Consider the following 22,414-nt stretch of genomic DNA (forward strand, 5'->3'; position numbering starts at 1 on the left):
TGGAAACCCTATACAGGGTCGCTATGGGTCAGAATTTATATGACAGCACTTAACAACAGCAATAAATTTTTACGGAAACAGAAAAACTCATCTCTCTCCCATGGAATGGCTGGTAGTTTTGAACTGCTGACCTTGATGTTAGCAGCCTGACTTCAACCACTATGCTACCAGAGCTATTAGACATTATTTCATTTTGAGAACAGGCTTCCTAGCATATGAAAAATATTAAGAGATGACAGTTCATAATTGAATTCTTGTCACTTCGGAACGGCTCTTTTTCATCTTTAATTTGGTATCTCTCCAAAATGGAATTACTTGCCAACCAAGAACTAGATATGTCTTTCAAAAATGAGTGCAAAATTAGGACATTCTCAGATAAGCAGAAATTAAGGGAATCTGTAACCATTAGACTAGTCCTACAAAAATTATTAAAGGGAGTCCTTTCTTCACCTGAGATGAAGATACATGGCAGCACCACCAAGATGCCATGCCAGGTGAAGACTTCAAAAAAAATTAAAGTAAAGCTGTGAAATTGATTAAAAGCAACCAGAGATGCAAAGATGTAAATTATAACAACTTTAAGCAAGACAAAAGGGGGAATAAACGTAATTAAAGAAGTTCTGTATGGAGAGGAAGTCAAGACGATTTTCAAATTAACAGACTGCTTTAAATTTAAAAGGATTATTATGAATTTCAGCGTAACCACACAGGAGTACTAGTGTGGCACTGTGGGTTAATGTGCTAGATTGCAAAGTCGGTTTGAATCACAAGACTGGTGATTCAAGCTCACGAGCAGCTCCTTGGAAACCCTATACAGGGTTGCTATAGGTTGGAACCGACTCTATGGGCACTTAAAAACAACAACAACAAAGGAACCTCACAATTCTACTTTACTAAAATGAAGGAGAAAATTTTAAAAAAAGTATACGAAGCCAACAATAACCAAAAGAGAATAGCAGCCATATTAGTATCTGACAAGTTAGACTTTTAGGTCAAAATCCATCATAAAAGATAACAGAAGACATTATAAAATGATTAATGCAGTGATTCACCAAGAAGACATAACAAATACAATATTTATACACCCAATGACAGAGATCCATGTTTATAAAACAAACTCTAAAATAGCTGAAGAGAGAAATAAATCTATAGTAACAGTACATTTAAACGAACGGGAATTAAATAGTGAAATCTTTTTGAGCACTTAACTTATTGAATGATTATAAATGATACAAACCAAGATTTGGAGAAACGTCACTGTAAACTTAAGACATATGTTATAAGGCCAAATCTCCTACCATGAATTTTATTAAAAATTTATTTTATTGAGACTATATACAGCAGACCTGGTATGGCGCCGTGGGTTAATGCGCCAAACTGCAAAGTCATTTGAACTGCAAGGTCAGAGGTTCAAGCTCACCAGCTGCACCACAGAAACCCTATACAGGGTCGTTATGGGTCGGAATCGACGTGATGGCACTTAAAAACAATAACATATACAGCAAAACATGGCCAATTTAATTTCCTATCATTAATTTTAATGCTGCTACCTACAAATCGGGCTGCGAGCCGCAAGGTCAGCAGTTCGAAACTACCAGCTGTTCCGCAGGAGAAAGATGAGGCTTTCTGCTCCCATAAAGATTTACAGCCTTGGAAACCCTGTACAGGGTCACCATGAGTCGGAACCGACTCCACAGCACGTAACAACAACAGAATCCCTAAACCAAAGCATACCTGTGGTAGAGTAGCAATGTTTTTTGGGACTCAAAAATATGGTATGTTTGTTCAACAGAAATGTAAAATTAAATACTCTAAAATCAACATGTATAAAATTAATAAACACATTACAAAACCATAAAGATGATTCTAAGACAATGTTAAGAAAATGTAACTGAAAAGATATTTTGACAACATAAAAACTATATAAATTTAGTTTTTACCTAAAAACACATTGTGAAAATTACATACTAATTTCTTCCTAATTATTTGAAAATTATAGTATAAAAATGCAATGAAAGCAATTGCGTTCACTTCATGACTGCTTTAAACACAATCAAAATATAAAAAAATAAAACCCAGGAACTTTAGCTTTTTTGGAACTAATATTTAACAAATAAGAAGCAATTTCATTTAAAGATATCCTCTCCACTTACTAATAATCTGCAATGCTGTATATTATAACAAATACTAGTCTCTATAATCAGTCTCTATAATCAGAAAAAGGTCAAAATGGATGTCAGAAGAGACTCTGAAACTTGCTCTCCAACGTAGAGATGCTAAAGCAAATGGAAGAAATGAGGAGGTCCAAGAGCTGAACAGAAAATTTCAAAGATCAGCTTGAGAAGATAAAGCCAACTACTTCAACAAAATGTGCAAAGATTCGGAATCTGAAAACCAAAAAGGAAGAACACGCTCAGCATTTTTCAACCTGGGGTAACTGAAGGAAAAATTCAAGCCTCAACTCTCATTATTGAAAGATTCTCTGGGCAAATTATTGAATGATGCAGAAAGCATCAAGATGGAAGGAATATACAGAGTCACTGTACCAAAAGGAAATGGTTAATGTTTAACTGTTTTAAGAGGTAGGATATGATCAAGAGCCAATGATACTGAAGGAGGAAGTCCAAGGTGCATTGAAGGAATTGGCAAAGAACAAGGCACCAGGAATTGATGGAATAAAAACTGAAATCTTTCAAGAAAGTGAGGCGGCACAGGAGGCACTCACTCATCTCTGCCAAGAAATTTGGAAGACAACTATCTGGCAGACTGATTGGAAGAGATCCATATTTGTGCCCATTCCAAAGAGAGGTGACCCAACAGAATGTGGAAATCATCAATCTCTTTGATATCCCATGCGAGTAAAGTTTTGCTAAAGAAAATAGAAAAACGGCTTCAATTATACATTGACAGAGAACTTCCCGGGGCTCAAGCCGGATTCAGAAGAGGCCGTGGAACGAGGGATATCATTGCTGATGTCTGATGCATCTTGGCTGAAAGCAGAGAATATCAGAAAGATACTTACCTGTGCTTTACTGACTACACAAAGGCTTTCGATTGTGTGAATCATAATAAGCTATGGACAACATTGCGAAGTGTGAGTATTCCGAACACTTAATTGTGTTCATGAAGAATCTGTACGTGGACCAAGAAGCAGTTGTTCGAACAGAACATGGGAACACTGAATGTTTTAAAATTAGAAAAGTTGTGTGACAAGGTTGTATTCTTTCACCAGACTTATTCAACCTGAATGCTGAGCAAACAATCCGAGAAGCTGGGTTCTATGAAGAAAAATGTGGCATCAGGATTGGAGGAAGACGCATTAACAACCTGTGATATGCAGATGATACAACCTTGCTTACTGAAAAGTCAAGACGACTTAACACATTTACTGATGAAGATCAAATAGCACAGCCTTCAGTATGGATTACATCTCAATGTAAAGAACACAAAAATCCTCATCAGTGGACCAATAAACAACATTCTTATCAACGGAGAAAAGATTGAAGTTGTCAAGGACTTCATTTTTCTTGGATCAACTGTCAACACTCGCGGAAGCAGCAGTCAAGAAATCAAATGATGTATTGCCTTAGGCAAATCTGCTGCACAAGACCTTTTTCAAGTGTTGAAGAGCAAAGATGTCAGCTTGAGGACTAAGGTGCTCCTGACCCAAGCCATGGTATTTTCAGTAACTTCATATGCATGCATAAACTGGACAGTGAATAAGGAAGACCGTAGAAGAATTGATGCTTTTGAGTTATGGTGTTTTGGACACTATTGAAAGTGCCATGGGCTGCCAAAAGAACCAATAGATCCATTTGGGAAGTGCAGCCAGAATGCTCTTTGGAGGCCAGGATGGCTAAACTTCATCTCTCATACTTCGGACATATTGTCAGAAGGGACCAGATGCTGGAGAAGGACATCATGTTTGGTAAGGTGGAGGATCAGAGAAAAAGAGGAAGACCTCCAATGAAATGGATTGGCCAAGTGGCAGCATGGATGGACTCAACTATGGCAACAGTAGTGAGGTTGGCCCAGGATCAGGCAGTGTTTCGTTCTGCTGTGCATAGGGTCGCTATGGTTGCATACCAACTCAATGGCACCTAACAACAATAATCATTTTGGAGTCCTGTTGTGATGCTGTGGGTTAATGTGCTAGACTGCAGTCGGTTTGAGCCGCTAGGTCGGAGGTTCAAGGTCATCAGTCACTACTTGGAAACCCTATACAGCGTGGCTACGGGTCAGAACCGACTCAACAGCACTTAACAACAACAATAGTTTTTAAATCGTATACCAAAAATCTTGAATAGTTTCAGTGCATTTAACATGTGCAAGGTTGCATAGGAACTGAGTTTTTATTTATTGATTTATTTCAATCATTTGAAAATACAAAGGGGTTATAATTTTTCTCTTAGAAGAAGATATTGTGAAAAAATTTTTATTTTTTAACTACTGTTACAAATTTCAGATGCATACAACTTAGGTTGGATAGTTGAGAATCCAGTTTTCTTTTGCAGTAGTCATCTAGAATTAAATCCTATGAAAATAAACTTTTAATTATTTAACATGTGTTCTGTTGAAGAAGAAATGTGTTCATAACACCTTAATATGTTGAGAAAAATCTTTACTTTTTACTGGGTGGAAGAACGCTATAAAAAAATGAATATAAATATTTAAGTCCTTGTTTCATAGAAAATTTCTGGTATCATGAAGATGAAAAAAATTTGATAAATACAGAGCCAATGTCAGCTATTCATGAAATTTACTATTATAAACAAGGTTAATATTATCATGTTGTTTGTAAGCAAAGAATTTTATGTTCTCATCACAGTACCTTATAAATAATAATTTTCACATATTTTGATAATATATTCTAAAAAGTTGTTTATCCTTTCTTTTTCTCTCTTCTTTCTTCATTTTCTAGTTATCTGTAGTTGGGTACCATCAAGTCAGTTTTGAATCAGCAATCCCGTATGATAAGCTTTCCAAAGCTGCAAATTTTTATGGAAGCAGAAGGCCTCATCATTCTTCTGCAAAGCAGTTGGTGGGTTTGAACTGCTGACTTTATGGTTGTCCGTTCCAGCACTTATTCTTCAGCACCACCAGTGCTTCTAATCTAATTAGCTAAGGGTTCTAAATTTGGAAATGTTGTGGAAACCAATGTTTCTTGTATTTAATTCTAGCATCGCCATTTAGTTTTTTTTCATCAATACAGTCAAATGATTCCCAATTACAAAGGTAGTTACTATTGCATTGTTGTTGTTGTTACATGCCGCTGAGTCAGTTCCAACCTACAGCAACCCTAAGTACAATAGCATGAAGCATCGCTTGGTCCCGCACCATCTTCACAATTGCTGCTACCCTTGAGCCCATTGCTGCTGTCACTGTGCCAATCCATCTCTTTTGGGGGTCTCCCTCTTTTTCACAGATCCGCCACTTTACCTAGCATGATGTTCTTCTTCAGGGACTGGTCCCACCTGGTACTATGTTTGAAGTATGAGAGATGACTTCTGGCCATCTTGGCTTCTAAGGAGCATTCTAGTTGTACTTCCAACACAGATTTGTTTGTTCTTTGGTAGTCCATTAATATTTTTCTACAACATTGTAACTCAGATGCATCAATTCTTCTATGATCTTCCGTATTCATTGTCTAACTTTCACATGCATGTGAGGTTATTAAAAAATACCATACCATGGTTTGGGTCAGGAGCACTTTAGTCCTCAAACTGACATCTTTATTCTTCAAAACTTTAAAGAGGTCTTGTACAGTAGATTTTCCCAAGGCAGTAAGTCATTTGATTTCTTCATTGCTGCTTCCATGAGCATTGATGGCTAATCCAAGCAAAATGAAATCACTGACAACTTGAATCTTTTCTCCATTTGTATGGATGTTATTTACTGGTCAGTGGTAAGGATTTCTGTTTTCTTTACATTGAGGTGCAACCCATACCAAATGCTTTTTTATGATTTCAATTTTTAAAAATGAAAACACTTATTTATTCAGCAGGAAAAAAAACAATCTTTATTAACCTTACTGTATATTCAGAAGGGATTAAAAAAACACACATTTCCTCAGACACAAAACTGTACCAAAAGTATTTGCTTACAAAAGAACTTGACATACCAATAGCCTTGGACTTACAACAAAGACATAGATACCAACATACATTAGCTTGAATTAGTACACAGTTCAAATGTTTTTTTTCAGCAACTGTCTAGCCAACCATTATTGCATTAATGTGGAACTGTATGCTTTCTTTAACCTTTAAAAATAGCAATAAAAAATTACAAAATAATGTAAATGTAGAATTAAGACTGAGGCTATATAATCTAGTATCAATAAAGAGTCAAACAGTATTTATAAAAATCGATGCTGCATATTTCATATATACACAGGATACGATTTTAGAAATTTTAAATGCTACCATTGTCACGTTTAACTTTTATCTTAACATTTAAATTCCCAGATACCTGTGCTTTTTCTATTTTTATCCCAAATTCTTCATTGACTGTTTTCTCAAATTTACAATTAAATACTTAACCTCTAGACACTTTAGACACAACAGACAAAATATTTTTGTTAAATAAATTCACAGAAAAGCAATAAAAAAGTTTTTTACGAAATAGTCCTAACACATCCATGATAATCTGAAAAATAGTACATTAACTCTTCATCAGGATTAACAAATGCCACGTGCCAGATTTGCAGTCACTGCCATATTTATTTGCATGTTTCTCTCTGACACATATGTAAGATAATAACAAACGAGGGGCATGATGCCTGGAATAACCCTAGTAAGTCCACATTGTCCATTACGATTCATAAAGTTGAACTGCTGCTGCTTCCAGTTCCATCTGGAGAGATATGGAAACTTATGCCCAGATATGTTTATTGCCCAGAAATATTCAGCCTTCTAAGTCAGTCTCTTGGTCTTCTGAAATCAGAGCTGCAGAAGTCACGGCATCCTTTGTGAGCCCTCTCTCTGTCACCTTTCATACATCTGTTTTGGTTATAATCCTGGTCAAGATGAAAAAAAAAATAAACACAGTAAATTTTATGTGCTAAAGATTTCCTTTCCTGAAGCCCTCTTCCTTAACATAGCTGATATTTAAATAGCCAATGGAATTATGCTCCATTAATTATAACTTTTATATGTTGTTGCTGTTAAGTGCATTGAGTTGGTTCCGACCCATAGCTACCCTGTATAGGTAGGATTTCCAAGGCTGTAAATCTTTACAGGGACAGAAAGCCTCATCTTTCTCTCATGGAGTGGCTGGTAGTTTCGAACTACTGATCTTAAGGTTCGCAGCCCAATTCGTAACCACTATGCTCCCAAAGCTCCTTTTAAATAAACTTTTATATAAACAGATTTAAATAAATTCTGTATATGAAGGGGTTTTCAAAAAGCTCATGGAAACATGAGTGGCTATTTAAGATACAACTACTGGTCTTACCCTGTCCAGAGAAAAGAGAGTGATAAAAATTGAAGATGCTTGGAAACAATTAGTCCAATGAATTAATGGACCACAGTCTTAACAACCCTGGGACCACATTAACTAGATGGTACCCACTACCACTATCAACTGCTCTGAAAGGGAACACATTAAAATGTACCTAAATAGAGTGGGAGGAAATACAGAATAAAACAAAAAGAAACACAGGGAGGAAGTGGGATAAGTCATGTTACATTGAGGGGCTTTGCAAGTATGATGTGTTGAATGTACAACTGATGATCACTCTGTAAACCTTCACTCAATTGTTGTTGTTGTTGTTATGTGCCGTGGAGTCGGTTCCGACTCATAGCGACCCTGCACACGGTTTCTGAGGCTGTTTATCTTTACGGGAGCAGAATGCCTCATCTTTCTACCGCTGAGCAGCTAGTAGTTTTGAACTGCTGACCTTGCAGTTCGCAGCCCAATTCGTAACCACTATGCTACAATTCACAATAAAACATTAAAAAAAAAAAAAGTCCATGGAAAATACACATGACCAGGACTCTCAGTGGTTTAGTAGTTAAGATGTAGTTATCACCTACATGATGAGATATAATATAAAACAATCACCCCCATGATATGATCTGATGTGATGAGCTCGGATCTACTATAATTATCCTGTGTTTTATAGATCCTCACTTCTATGACGTTAATGAGGTCCAATGAAATCTCTTGAGATATGAAAGGAGAGAGAAGTGAGCAGAGAAAAAGGGAATTACCACTAACAGCCAAAAGTGGAATGTATCCTTTGGACCTACAGAACCTGCACTGTAAGCTCCTAGATCCAAGGAAAGATTGATGTTAAAACCCATGGAGATGGGCTAAGTGGTACAGAGGTAAATGATAATGTATGCACAACCTTGGAACAACAGTGCTCCAGGATACAGGGTAAATGATGTATGCACTACCTTGGAACAACAGGGCTCCAGGATACAGGAATTGAGACATGGTTTGAAAGGGTAAAAGACGGGAATAATGGTAAGATGCTTGGCTGTCTTTTGAATCTTGGTTTCCCTTGCCTACCATTGTAAAATAGACACTTGAGGAGGAGAGAAAGGAATAACCAGAACATCACAATAGAAAGCCTGTAAGTCCGTCTTCAGCCTATATCTGATTGGAATACCTTAAAGGGGGCTAGAAGTTGCCCAGTGAAAGAGGCTTCCTATGGAGCCTTTGCATGGCATAAGACCATAGGTGGAATCCTGAACCCCATCCAGAACTGACTGAGGTAGTAAATTTCCACTTGAAAAGACAAGTAGACCAGCCTGGAGCAGCTAGAAGAACAGAAGATACTTCATGAAAAAAAGACCAGCAGGAAAAATCAAAAATAGTTACGGCAGTCTGATTGTTTGCTACAAAAACAAGCAAACTATTCACCTGGAAACCATCAAGGCAAGTGGTCGGGTCCCCTCAGAGCAAACTCCCTTCCAAGACTCATACTCAAGGGGACTATACAAGCAGGCATGTGACCTGGCTGGTGAACATGTTGGTCACCGATAACGGGAAGAGGGGGAAAAACAGCAATGAAGTTGGGAGCCAAGTCTGACCACATTTAATACACTCCTGTAAACCCAGCTGTATGACAAGATCTGGGGACTCCTGGGCCCAGAGGCAGTGACATGGCCACAGAGGACTAGAGCAGAGAGTGAAGTGTCCAGCTGATATGAAGTGAGGGGAGATGCACAAAAACACCCATACGTGCAGATAGTACCCACTTGACCTGGCTTCAATGGCTGGATGATCAGAACTTTACTAGAAAAAGAAAGAAGAGGGGGGTAAAAAAAAGAGTAACCCGCTACAATTTGATGAACTTGACCTATACTTATGGATGTAGTAGCTCAAAAAGGGAACAAATCTTTACAGTGAGGATCACTCCCACCCCCTTGGTACAGAGGGTTGACAGGAGTGGGCAACTCAGACACTGGCTACCCCAAATGGGGGAGGGAGGCTATAAAGGCAAGAAGTGACTGGCTTACATGCTTTCAAGAGGGAGCCTAGTTCCAGATGGGGTGGAGGAAGGTAGAATCTCCTCTGAATGGTTTCCAAACTGTTAGGATGGGGCTAATGAAAGGAGATGGGGATAAGACTCTTGTGGTACAACAGTGAATAATTGCCATCAGGACTGACTGTGAGGATCGGAAATGTAAAGGTAGATGTTTTTGATGTTTTTTAACAAAAGAAAGGGAGTGAATGATTTTGCAGTCTAGGAGCGGAGGTCCCTGGGACCATCAAGTGAGAAGAGAGGAGTGCGGGACCCTACCCAGAGAAGCAGTGACTCCAGAAATGGAGACAGAGATGATGACATGGATATATGGAGTGGCTGGAGACACTGGACTCAGGCAGGGAGAAGGGCTGTGTGCTGACGGTCGGGGAGCAGGCCTGTGGGGTGTATCCTTTGGGTATTTGATGATGCATGGAGGGGATTGTAATCATTGCAATGAAATGAAATATGATAGGATGAATGTAAAACTGATGCTGTTCTCCATGTAAATCCACATAATTCCCAATAAAACTTAAAAAAACGAAAACAAAAACATGGAGAACTCCAAATAATGCTGGGCCTACAAATATAGAAAGGAGACCTTTCTTCACAGTCAACAAAGTGACTGAATTTGGACTTCTAGTCTCTCAAACTGTGAGAAAATAAATTTCTGTTTGTTAAAGGCAATCATTTGTGTTATTTGTGGTACAGCAATATTAGAGAACAAAGACAATACACATAATGAAAAACTTAGGCACAGATTACAATTTTTTGACAACAAAATTAACTTGTGTGGTACTGTAGGATAAGCAAGTTAAGTTTGAACTGCAAGGTCAGTGGTTCAAACACACCAGCTGTTCCTTGGAAACCCTATATGAAACCGACTTGATGATACTTAAAAACAACTTGTAATATGTCTGAACAGGATCAGTCTGAAAAGAGCCTCTATCAGAGCAATATGAATTTTACAAAAACTGAAAAAAGTATCGAATTTATGGAGATGTATGGGTGGAATAATGGTGAAATTACTGCTTTAAAATAATTTTTGGGGAACACTGTTCCAAAGAAATCAGTGGCTTACAAGTGAATAATTTGTTTTAAGAAGGGATGAAAGGATACTGAAGAGGAATCCCACAACAGCAGACCAGTGACAACAATTTTCAAGGAAAGCAATCTTATCTGTGCCCTAGCTAGAAAAGACCAATGATTACAGAAGAAATGATAGCCAACACCACAGACATCTCACTGGTTCCGTTTATACAACTCTGATTGAAAAATGAAAGTTGCGCAAATTTTTTGCTCAATGAGTACCAAATCTATTGCACCAAGATCAACTGTAGACAACAAAAGAGCTTCCAAAAAAAAAAATTTACACAAGTGGAGTCAAGATCCTGAAGCATTTCTTCAAGAATTATAACAGAAGATGAGATCTAGCTTTAACCATTACGATCTTGAAGACAAAGCAAAAGCAGTCTGTTCAAAAGCAAAGTTATGCCAACAGTTTTTTTGGGGACACTCAAGGAATTTTGGTTGTTGATTCTCTGGAGGAACAAAGAATGGTAAGATCTACTTATTATGAGAATGTTTTAAGAAAAATAGTCAAAGCTTTAGCAGAAGAGCACTGTGGAAAGCATCACCATCATGAAAAAGCTCTTGTCATTCCTTTCATCAAACAAGGGAACTTTGCGAGGGTTTCAATGCAAAATCATTAGGCATTGAAAACCCACCTTACAGTTCTTTCTTGGCTCCTTCTGACTTTAATTTGTTTCATAGTCTTAAAAAAAATCTTTAAAATTTCTTCAGATAATAATATGAAAAAGTCTGCATTAATCTGGTTAAATTCCCAGAACCCTAAGTTCTTTAGGGATGGACTAAGTAACTGGTTATCATCACTTTACAAAACTGACTTGAACTTGATAGAGCTTATGTTGAAAACTAAAATTTACATTTTTATTGTTTAATCCATTTTTTAATGAACTTTTTGAAAACCCCTCATATAACCATTTTCTTCACATATATGTTCCCCACCCCCCACAAAGTTTCAAAATAAAAGCAGTAGTTAGTGCACATAGATAAAGAACTAAGTAATCTGTACCACTGTTGTTGTTAATTGCCGTCAAGTTGGTTCTGAATCATAGGAACTCTGTATATGGTTTCCTAGGAATGGCTGGTATGTTTGAACCGCTGAAGTTGTTGTTCAAATTGACCTTGTGGTTGAGTGTTTATCCTACAGCACCACACCAGGACACCAATCTGTACAACAGTTTTTGGAAATGTTTCTCTTAGATTCAAAATTTCCAAAAGATTTTCCTTTCCTTTTCCCTTTTTCTTTAAATGGAATTACTGCTTTAAAAATTAACAATAATTACAGTGCTTTTGGATTCCTGGGACACCACTGCAGGATAATGAACTGGACCGCAATGTCAGTTTGAACCAAAGGTTAGTGGTTCAAACCAAACATCTGCTCCTCAGAAACTCTACATAGGGTTGCTATGAGTCGGAACCAAGTGGATGGCATTTAACACTAACAGTGCTTTTAGACAAAAGTAAAAAAACAAAAACAAGAAAAAAGGAAAACATTAAAAAAACCCAAAATCCCATTCATGTGAAGATGAACACAATGAAGACTTTGGAATTTATCTACACTGATACTTTAAATTCATATATATAAATATTTTCTAATGTTATGTCTCTGAACTGCTATCTTCACACAGAAGATACACATTTTTTTTGTTAAATAAAGAACTAATTTGTAATTACTTATGCAGCAAATGAAATAGAAAACCTGAAGCCTCTGCTTAAGGAAACAACTAAGTTTATGAGAAATCTCATAAATTGCTCATTCTAAGAGACAGACATTCATTCATATTTAACATGCCTGAAATGTAGATGCATCTTAAAATCAAAGTCATATATGAATTGCCAGGCTTTTTTTTAAAAAAAAAAAGATTCTTGAATACTTATTTTTTTCTTTTCAGTGATGGCATCTTAGTTATGTGCCGTGGAGTCGTTTCCGACTCAGTGACCCTGTACAGGGTTTCCAAGGCTGTAAATCTTTACAGAAGCAGAAAGAATCATCTGTCTCCCACGGAACAGCTGGGAGTTTTGAACTACTGACCTTAAAGTTTGCAGCCCAATTCGTAACCACTATGCTACCAGAGCTCCTTAGACGTAGTGAAATACAGTATGTGAGTCCTGATAGAATAAGTACTGGGCTGCTAACCACCCACTCCTCAAAAAACTCTACATAGGATTGCTGAGTCAGAATCAACTCGATGGCACTTAACAACAAAAAGAAAAGCCAGAAAGTTATACAAATATGTAATACTGTTGTTGTTGTTAAGTGATGTCGAGTCAGTTCCAACTCACAGTGTTGGGTTTCCAAGACTGTAAGTCTTTGTGGGACTAAAAAGCCTCACTCATCTTTCTCCCACAAACTGGCTAGTGGCTCAAACTGATGACCTTGTGGTTAGTAGTCCACTGCTTATCTTCTAGAGTCACTGCATAACATATTATAGTCCTATATGAGAGTGCTTCAAAAAGTTTCTGGAAAAATAGAATTGAAAGAAAATGCAATTTCCCCACAAACTTTTTGAAGCACCTGGTATTCTACTATTAAACTTGGTTTCAATTTTATGGCTGGAATGCATCAATATTTTGTACATTCTTTTTTCTATCATTTATACAATTTAACATTAGTCTACACACTCTGGAGTCCTGGTATAGTGCTGTGGGTTAATGAGATGGACTGCAAAGTCAGTTTGAACTACAAGGTTGGTAGTTCAAGCTCACCAGTAGCTCCTCAGGACTCTATATACAGTCACTATGGGTCGGAACTGACTTGACGGCACTTAACAACAACAAGTTCATTTTATATAGAGAGGTTTACTGGGGGGTGCAAATGGTTTACGTTAAACTACTAGTCCTGGTGTGGCGCTGTGGGTTTCAATGAACTGGACTGCAAGGTTGGTGGTTCAAGCTCACCAGCTGCTCCTCAGAAACTCTATACAGGGTCACTGTCGATCGGCACCAACTCACGGCACTTAACAACAACAACTAACCAAAAGAGGGAGTGCTATGAGAAGAGCACTGGACTTTGAACTACAAGTCTGGTGCTTTATGTATACCACCCACTCCACAGAAGAAAAAGGGTTTACAGCCTCGAAATCCTACACAGGATTGCTTTGAGTCAGAACCAACTTAACAGCACTTAACAACAACAACACTAGCCAACAGGTTGGTGGTTCAAATCCACATACCTGCACTTTGAAAGAAAGGCCTGGTGTAGTGTATTTTAAATCAAAGTTGTCATACAACCAAAATCAATTTGACATTTAATAGAACATAAAAACAAACATTTCCAATTTCATTTAAAAAGTGGAGTATCCTTGTATAATACAACAGTTATGTCTTATCTTTATTATCTACTGGGGTCCTGGTGCAGTCCTGTAACATAAGCTGAACAGCACTTTACACCACCAATACCACTGAAATATTTTTTTTTTCTTAAATACTAATTCTGGCTCAAAGGAGCAAATTAAACTCATGCTGTTTTTAAAGAATGAACCAAGAGTTTTGCTAAACTAACCAGTGACAACAAGACTCGGGCCTCAAAACTTACCTGCTTTGTCTCGTAGTTTCTCTTCTCATTCTTTTAGGAGGAATTGGACTATCGGTCATGTCCTTTGCTGGCTGACGCAATGAGTCATTACATTTACGTGTTGGAGTCATACCTGCAAATACAGAAAAATGTAAAAAAACAACTTTGAAAAAGATATATATTATTATATGAAAGAAATACAAATACATACAAGTTATTTATAGAAATAGCATTAAGAAGTAATACTGAGAAGGTTCTTATTACTCTTGATGAGAGAACAGTTGACAACCATTTATTAGAGGCCTTGGAGGTCAAGAGTTTCTGTCAATTTAAGTTCTGGATCATTAACATTAATTGGAACCTATCTAATCAATAATATACCTACTCTTTACTATCTAATATCTCATCCAACATTTCACATTTATAATAGTAAAAAAAAAAATCTATTATTCAACTATTTTGTGCACTGTCAATGCACATCCAACAGTAACTAACACTAAAAATCCTGACAGGGTCCCTGAGTGGTGGACATCATGGGCACGTAGAAAGGAAACCCGTATTGCATAATATTTCACTATCTAAGGAGCTCTGGTAGCGTAGTGGTTACGAATCGGGCTGCGGACCTCAAGGTCAGCGGTTCGAAACTACCAGCCGTTCCGCGGGAGAAAGATGAGGCTTTCTACTCCCGTAAAGATTTATACCCTCGGAAATCCTGTACAGGGTCGCTATGAGTCTGAACCGATTCGACGGCACTTAACAACAACAACAACAACAATAAGAGAGAATAGGGGGGTGAGGCCTCTCAAAGACACTGGGTTGTTTAGGGTTGGAGCCCACTGTCCGCAAAAAAGTCACCAAGGGCATTCTGGGTCATTGAGGGGATAAGCCAGGGCCACCCATCCTGGAAATATGATGAGGGCAGGTAAGGGCGGGAACCTCAGCGATGGGGAGAAGGGTGGGACTTGAACCACCCTGGCACTGCAGGCAGCAGTGGCCCAGCAGGGTATTGTGGTCATCCCTCCTTTTCACATAACGATGACTTTTGTATAACAACCTGGTCTTTGGAACCATGTTAGCAAGTAAGGATGGGGTGCATTTATCGCCATACAGAGAAATTGTTGTTGTTATGTGTTGTGGAGTTGATTCTGACTCATAGCGACCCTGTACAGGGTTTCCGAGGCTGTAAATCTTTCTCCCACAGAACCGCTGGTAGTTTCGAAATGCTGACCTCCGGTTCGCAGCCGATTTGTAATCACTACGCTACCAGAGCTCCTTATACAGAGAAGTACACATTAACAAACCTAAACACAAACCTAGTTTTTGCTCTATTAGTTTCAGATTTTTCTCTTGTTCATGGAGTTCTTGCTTTTTCTTCTTCATATCAGGAGTGTGAAGGTATTCCAACTGTCCTGTAAGGTCTTTATTCACACTGCCTAGCTTGCATACAGCTGAACGATACTGCTGAAGAAGATCTGCCAAGAAAACAAAGATAATTCAACCACTGATACCATACCTAGGGAAACAGCACATACAGACTGCATTACAGGAACATGATCCACAAAATGTTCAACGCAAACAAATGAAATAAAAACCACTTTCATTCTCTAGTACAAAATAAGTTCTATTAAATTGAGTTTAGATTGTTTTAGGATATTTATTTCTGTGTCAGGGAAAGAAAAGTTTTCCATATAAAAGTCCCCTACCAATTAGATCACTATCCATCAATGTATACTCCCTATCTGATATTCAGTAATTCCACACAGACAAATTTTGGAGGAAAATATAATAAACAAAATACTCTCAGGAAGCCACCACTATCTCCATAAAATGTGGCTATTATACACATAATACTTCAAAAATTGCAATTTTGATAAAATACTTCACTTAAAAAAATGTTTCCAAAATTATTTTGTCTAAAAGCATATTATTCAAGTCTGAAATTATTTATTGCCAGTCTGCATGATCTGCTAAACACTAAATGTTAAACATAGTGACTATTATGTAGGGGTTGGCAAACTACAGCCCATGGGCCACAAGTGGTTTATTATTTTTAAGCACTTATTTAAATACCTACATAAATATTCTGGATTATGCCTCTTGGTATACAAAGTCTAAAATTATTTACTATCTGATCCTTTTAGAAAAAGTTCCCAATCTCTACTCTAGTCACATCAAAATGATCAACATTCATGTAAAGGGCATGCAAACACATGAACACATCATCGCAAAAGGGATGAGTGTGTGTGTGTCTCTGTGTGTGTGTACTGCACCAGGTGACACTGTCAGAAGGGGCGACGTCAAAATGACTATAGAATTTTTGTGTGCTGTTTCAGTAAATATTTATTATCTTTTACTAATATATTCCTATAGTTAGCTTTAGCAATAGAAACTTTTTTTTTTTTTTTCAAGTCCAGTTTACATGAGTCAATTTGGCTACAAGGTTAAACTCTAATTTCTTTTTGAACCTTTTAATGTTCTTTGGCCAAAGCTGTCATTATTATCCAGTTACAATGAAACTGCAAATCACACGGTTTTATCTGCGCATGCTACAAGATGTACTGTTGTTTCCATTGATGCTAGTGTTTTTATAATCACTGATTTTATCAAATTTTCTGGTTTCACTGTAATATTCTGGTAACTAGCATTTGTGAACCTATACCAATAACTTATGAAGCAGTAATTAAAGGAGAAGAATGAGAAAAAACCAGAGGCTTTAGCTCAGTTACTAATAATGTTGTAGTTCAATGTATAAGATTCTACAAAGCAATTCTAAGCAATTTAGAACTGTATTTATCATGCATTAGTCTATGGTTAAAATGGATAATGAACATTACTAAGGATTCTGCATGGGAGGAGAGCCACGGGAGAGTGTGTGACACCATGAGTTGCTGTATTGGATAATACCAACCCTAGCGATGCCACTCACTGAACATTTAACTAACCCACCAGAGCCTGTGAAAGTCAGAGCCTGTTTAAGGCAGAAATCTGTTGCGAAAAACTTAAAATATCAAGAAATATTTTCCATTAAAACAAATGACAGAAAAGTAGTAAGATTGCACCATGCCAAAGACAGAAGACTTGTGAGATCTACAAAAACAAGGCAACTGAATTATGGTTGGTTCCCACAGGTTCCATTATACAACAGTCGAGGTTGTTGTTAAGTGTGATTGAGTCAATTCTGACTCATTACCACCCTGTGTAGGGTTTCCAGGGAGTGACTAGTTGGTTTGAACTCACGACTTTGAGGCTAGCAGTCCAGTGCTTATCCTATATTACCACATACACTAGGAATCCATATATACAGCAGTCTACATACAAAATCAAAGAAGAAATGATCTCTCATGAGTACAGCATACATTATGCTGAAATACGCAATACTTTTTTTTACTTTAAGGGCCCAAAATAATTTAAACAGTTTAGTGTTGCTACAGGTCGGAACTGACTCAACACTTAACAATAAACATAGAAAACTTGGGTTAATTTAGAAAGAGGGAAAGGTTGGGGAGGGAAAAATAGCATGTTTACAAATGTGAATACTTTTTTCATTCTATAGATATATGGATTTAATTTTAACAAGTTATCATTATTTGTATTTACATATTCTATTTGCTTTCCATTTAACCTTGTTACGGGCATTTCCCAGATTATAAATTAATTTAAAGCATTTCATGTTCCTAATATTTTGCTTGAAAAACAAGGCTGTAATGTTAATCTATGTGAAAAACACCTTATCTGTATTTAGGACTGCTTAGGTGGTTTCCTAGAAGATCAAATACTGGTTCAAAGCATGTAAATGCTAAAAACAATTACTAAATTTTTTGCTGGTGAAATACACAAGGGGACTTCAAAAAGTTTATAAAAACAAGGAATTAAAATGTAATAGATTTTTCCCATGAACTTCTCAAGGCCCCCTCACATAGAAAAGGAATACTATTCTGAACTTGGGAAAGTTATCTAATCTTTTTGAGCTTCAACTGCCTCAGCTGTAAAATGAGATCATTGAGGTGTCAAGCTGAAAAATTAGCTGGCACACAGTAAAGCCTTCAAATAGTATTTTTTGACAATTACATGTTCATGTCATCCACTCATTTTCCTATTAGTCTTCACTTTTTTCTTATAAATTTTAGAAGACTGTGTTAATAGATAGTAAGGTTATAATGTGTGTTTACAGTATGTATCTTGTAATTACTTTTTCCCGTTTGTCTTTTGCCTTTTCATTTTCTTCACAGTGCTTTAAATTTTTATGCTGACTTCAAAACAAATTTAACTATAAAATATTTTTTCCATTACTTCCATGTTAAAAAGCACTTTTCAAGGTGCTGGAAATCCTATTCTATAGGGCCACTATGGGTTGGAACCAACACAACAACACTTAACAACAACATAGGGTTTCTGAAGAGAGGCTGGTGAGTTTGAACCTTGTGGTTCAAACTGACCTTTCAGTCCAGTGCTTTATCCCAGAGTCAGGAAAGGCCTCTCTGATGATAGGACATTAGATTACAAAACTAGAAAGAATCAAAGGCAAAACCACTGTGATGTTGTAAAGTGCCGTGGAGTTGTTTCCGACTCCCAGTGACCCTGTATAAAATACGCAACAATTTATATTTAAAATTCACTTATAAGAAACCTATAGGCTGCAGGTATCAGTTAGTTTAGACGTGCAGTTATTATCGTAAGTGCAGAGAAGATTTGTGTATGTGTTCAATGCTATCATAAACAGAAACATGCACACTATTCCCACAATCCTTCTAAATTATTCATTTAAAAACTGCTGGGGGCTGAAGTCACAAACAACAAAACTGGAAACTACATTGATACATTTTCTCAAAGTGGTCACACCTATATTAAGAAACTACCCAAATTTCTCAAGAATAGAATGAATAAATTGTGTGTACTCATAGAATGGAATACTATTCTGCAATGAAAATGGACTAAACCAAAATACAGTGTTGAGTGAAAGAAGCCAAATACCATAAAAGTACACAATGCATGAGTCCATTCATATGAAGTACAAAGATGTTGTAAGTCAAGATAGTTTTCATGGGGGTTGGGTGGGAAGGGGAGATTGGGTAGTAAGTGAAAGAGAGCATGAGAGATCTTATATGATACTGACAATGTACTATTTCTTAATATATGTGTATTAACTTTGAGAAAATGTATCAAGCTGCATGTTTATAAACTGTGTCTTTTCTGCATGTGTATTATATTTTAATACACATTAACAACAAAACGAACAAAGCTACTAGGTTCTGGAAAAAAAATAGGTGTCCAAACCTGTTAGAACTATATAAAATTAATAGTAAATAATCCCTGGAGAGGATCTCATGTAAAGTATTGTACTTCAGGGTACAGATGTAAAGACAAATATATTGGCTGATTCAAAGCAAGGGCATACAGCCTACAGAAGGCAAATGGGAGAAAAGGTTACATGTCATGAACTTAAAAACATACTTTAAGATAAGAAGTTTGAAAAAATAAGGGAAAAATCCACTGTCTATGTAACTCGAAATTACAGACTATAATAACAAAACTAAAAATATTAACCAAACACATCTTACATTATTTACAGTTGTGACAGTTAATCCATTACATTAAAATCTCAAAACAGAATCCTCAAATAAAGGATTAAGGTCAAATTCGAAATTGTTATTTAAGTTATCTATTAAACCTACCTATTTGTTCTCCTAAGATCAGGCACTGCTTTGGTATCGGAGCTCCAAATACCATTCCTCGAAGTTTATCCATTGGAGGAGCTTTATTCTGAAGGCCCCCGAACTTTCCATTACTTCGAATGCGATCTCCATCTCTGGTCAGCAGTGTAGGACAGTGTGTAATTTTAACAACCTATTGTAAATAAATGGGTATTGGTGAGACTACAAAACTTACTTCAATTGAGATTAGAAATGATGGTGTCATGCTAATATTTTCACAAAATAAGCTAGTGGTACGTATTAACACGGAGAAAAAACAGAGCCAACAGATGAGTTAGCTTTTAAATGTTCATCTAAATTAAAAGTGACAAAGCAAATGGGAAAAGTAAAATTTGCAATTTGATAGATGAAAAAGGGTAGAGCACATCAGAGAGCATTGTGTACTCCTGAATCCATGTCAGCATGGTTTTATATTAGATGGAAGTTTCCAGATAACCAAAGGTGAGTAAAATGAAAATATAAGATAGAAGAGAATATAGACTGAAAATTTCAGTGATGGTTATATGCCATGCAGTCAGTTCCGACTCATAGCAACCCTGTACAGGGTTTCCAAATCTGTAAAGCTTTAAGGGAGCAGAAAGCCTCATCTTTCTCCTGCAGAACACCTGGTAGTTTTGAACTGCTGACCTTGCAGTTCGCAGCCTGATTTGTAACCACTACGCTACCAGAGCTCCTTACAAGGAGATATTCCAGAGGATAATAGTATGATTTTGGCTGCAGGAAGAAAGAGAGCTAGCAATATGAGAGTTGGGGGAACTAGAATGTAGTTAGCATAAATGACATCATGAAAGAGGAAATAAGAATCAAGACAGATGCTTAAGATAAGTCAGAGAATAAAAGGACACTGGATTTAATATTTCATAAGGAGCTCTGGTAGTGAAGGGATTACAAATCGGGCTGCTAATCTCAAGGTCAGTAGTTCAAAACTACAAGTGGTTCTGTGGGAGAAAGATGAGGCTTTCTGCTCCTGTAAAGATTTACAGCCTTAGAAACCCTATACAGGGTTGCCATAAATTGGAACCAACTCTATAGCACATTATCACCACTGATCTTTAAGAAAGTTATTTTTAAAAAATGTATAAGAGATATACAAAAAAAGGTTCAACTTTACTGCTAACCAAAAAAGTGGATTTCAAATGAGATATTGTCACAATTCAAAAATGTAAAAGATAAAACAAAACAAAAAAATCAACCCAAACTCTCTGTATTGAGAGAGATATGAATAAGTCTTCTTATATTCATTTATTCTGAGACATCCCTTTCCACATGAAGTATGACAGTAAGTATTCAAAAGATGAACACTTCATATAACCCAGGAATTCCAATTCTAACAATTTTGTCTGAAAAAAAAAAATCACAGATGTAAACATTGTACATGAAAATTCTTAATAATGAAAAGAAATATAAATATCTCAAGTTATACAAATAAAATATAGCACTTTCAGACAAAAAACAATGCTGACAGAAAAAACTGACCAATGAACACAATTTATGTAAAAGTACCTAATTAAATCTATACATATCTCTATCTAGAGATAAATACATATTATATACAAAGAGGCTTCAAAAAAAGTTCATGGGAAAAAAATCTATTATCTTTTAATTACATTTTTCCACACGTTTTTTGAAACTCCCAGATATGTATGTGGAGACCTGGTGGTGCTATATGATAAGCATTGGATTTGGAACCACAAGGACTGTAGTTCAAGTCCACCAGCTGCTCCATGGGAGAAAGAGGAAGGTTTTCTGCTCCTACAGCAATGTACAACCTTGGAAACCCTATGCAGGATCACTATGAGTCAGAACTGACTTAATAGTACTTAACAACACGAATGAATATGAATGAATACAATAAAATTACAATGTAAAGAATGTATGGTGAATTCTTTGGTGAAACGAATCAATACAAATCACACCTTATTTCCTCAGTTTTGGTTTGGATCTATATTATCTAAAAATGAATATAAAATTCATGTGCTACTCATTTATGGGATTCAGGCAATGTTTTTAAGAATTTAATTTTAATCTTAGTTAAATAACACACACTTAAATTTACAAGCTATTCTATTTAGTAACAGACAATATAGTAAGAGAAACAGTTATAAACTGCTGGTAGAAAGGTTTCTCCCTTTTTGTGAATATTTTCAGGGACAGTTTTTTCAATTCTCAAACTATCCTTCACTCTCATGATTCTATTTCACTTAGCTCCTGGTATGGAATCAGCAACGGGCAGTTCAAACCCACCAGCTGCTCCTCGGAAACTCTACATTGGGTCTCTATGAGTCAGAACTGACTCGATGGCAGTTAACAAAAACAATAAGCTCCTGGTGTGGCACTCTGGGATCAGCACTGGGCTGTGGACCACAAACCCACCAGCTGCTCCTTGGAAACTGTATACAGGGTCACTATGAGTTGGAACAGACTTGGAGGCACATAACACCAAAGCATTTTATTAGGACAAAAAGGTCATGAGAGCTTCTGTAAATTCAGTGAGAGCTCTGGCTACTACTTATTCAAAACTGCTGTAGTAACTAGTGAGGGATGGAATAAACAAGGTCTGAGGCAGCACAAACGGCTTGAGACATTTGGAAAGAGAAAATAAGATGTTAAAACATTACAAAAGGATGTTAT

At 36.7% G+C, this 22,414-nt stretch overlaps 1 protein-coding gene across 1 annotated transcript in view; it reads right to left on the reverse strand.

Annotated features, from left to right (window-relative positions):
* Positions 1-6,990: 6,990 nt before the first annotated feature.
* The window catches only part of SMCHD1 (structural maintenance of chromosomes flexible hinge domain containing 1), a 239,197-nt gene continuing 223,773 nt past the window's right edge, over positions 6,991-22,414 (reverse strand). The window contains exons 45-48 of the mRNA XM_006867274.1: positions 19,745-19,916; positions 15,386-15,544; positions 14,094-14,205; positions 6,991-7,015 (exon numbers count right to left, since the gene is read on the reverse strand). Of these exons, the coding sequence (XP_006867336.1) occupies positions 6,991-7,015; positions 14,094-14,205; positions 15,386-15,544; positions 19,745-19,916 (468 nt within the window). The remainder of the gene's footprint in view (positions 7,016-14,093; positions 14,206-15,385; positions 15,545-19,744; positions 19,917-22,414) is intronic.

This window comes from Chrysochloris asiatica, unplaced genomic scaffold, assembly GCF_000296735.1.
Source record: "Chrysochloris asiatica unplaced genomic scaffold, ChrAsi1.0 scaffold00103, whole genome shotgun sequence".
Lineage (NCBI taxonomy): Eukaryota > Metazoa > Chordata > Mammalia > Afrosoricida > Chrysochloridae > Chrysochloris > Chrysochloris asiatica.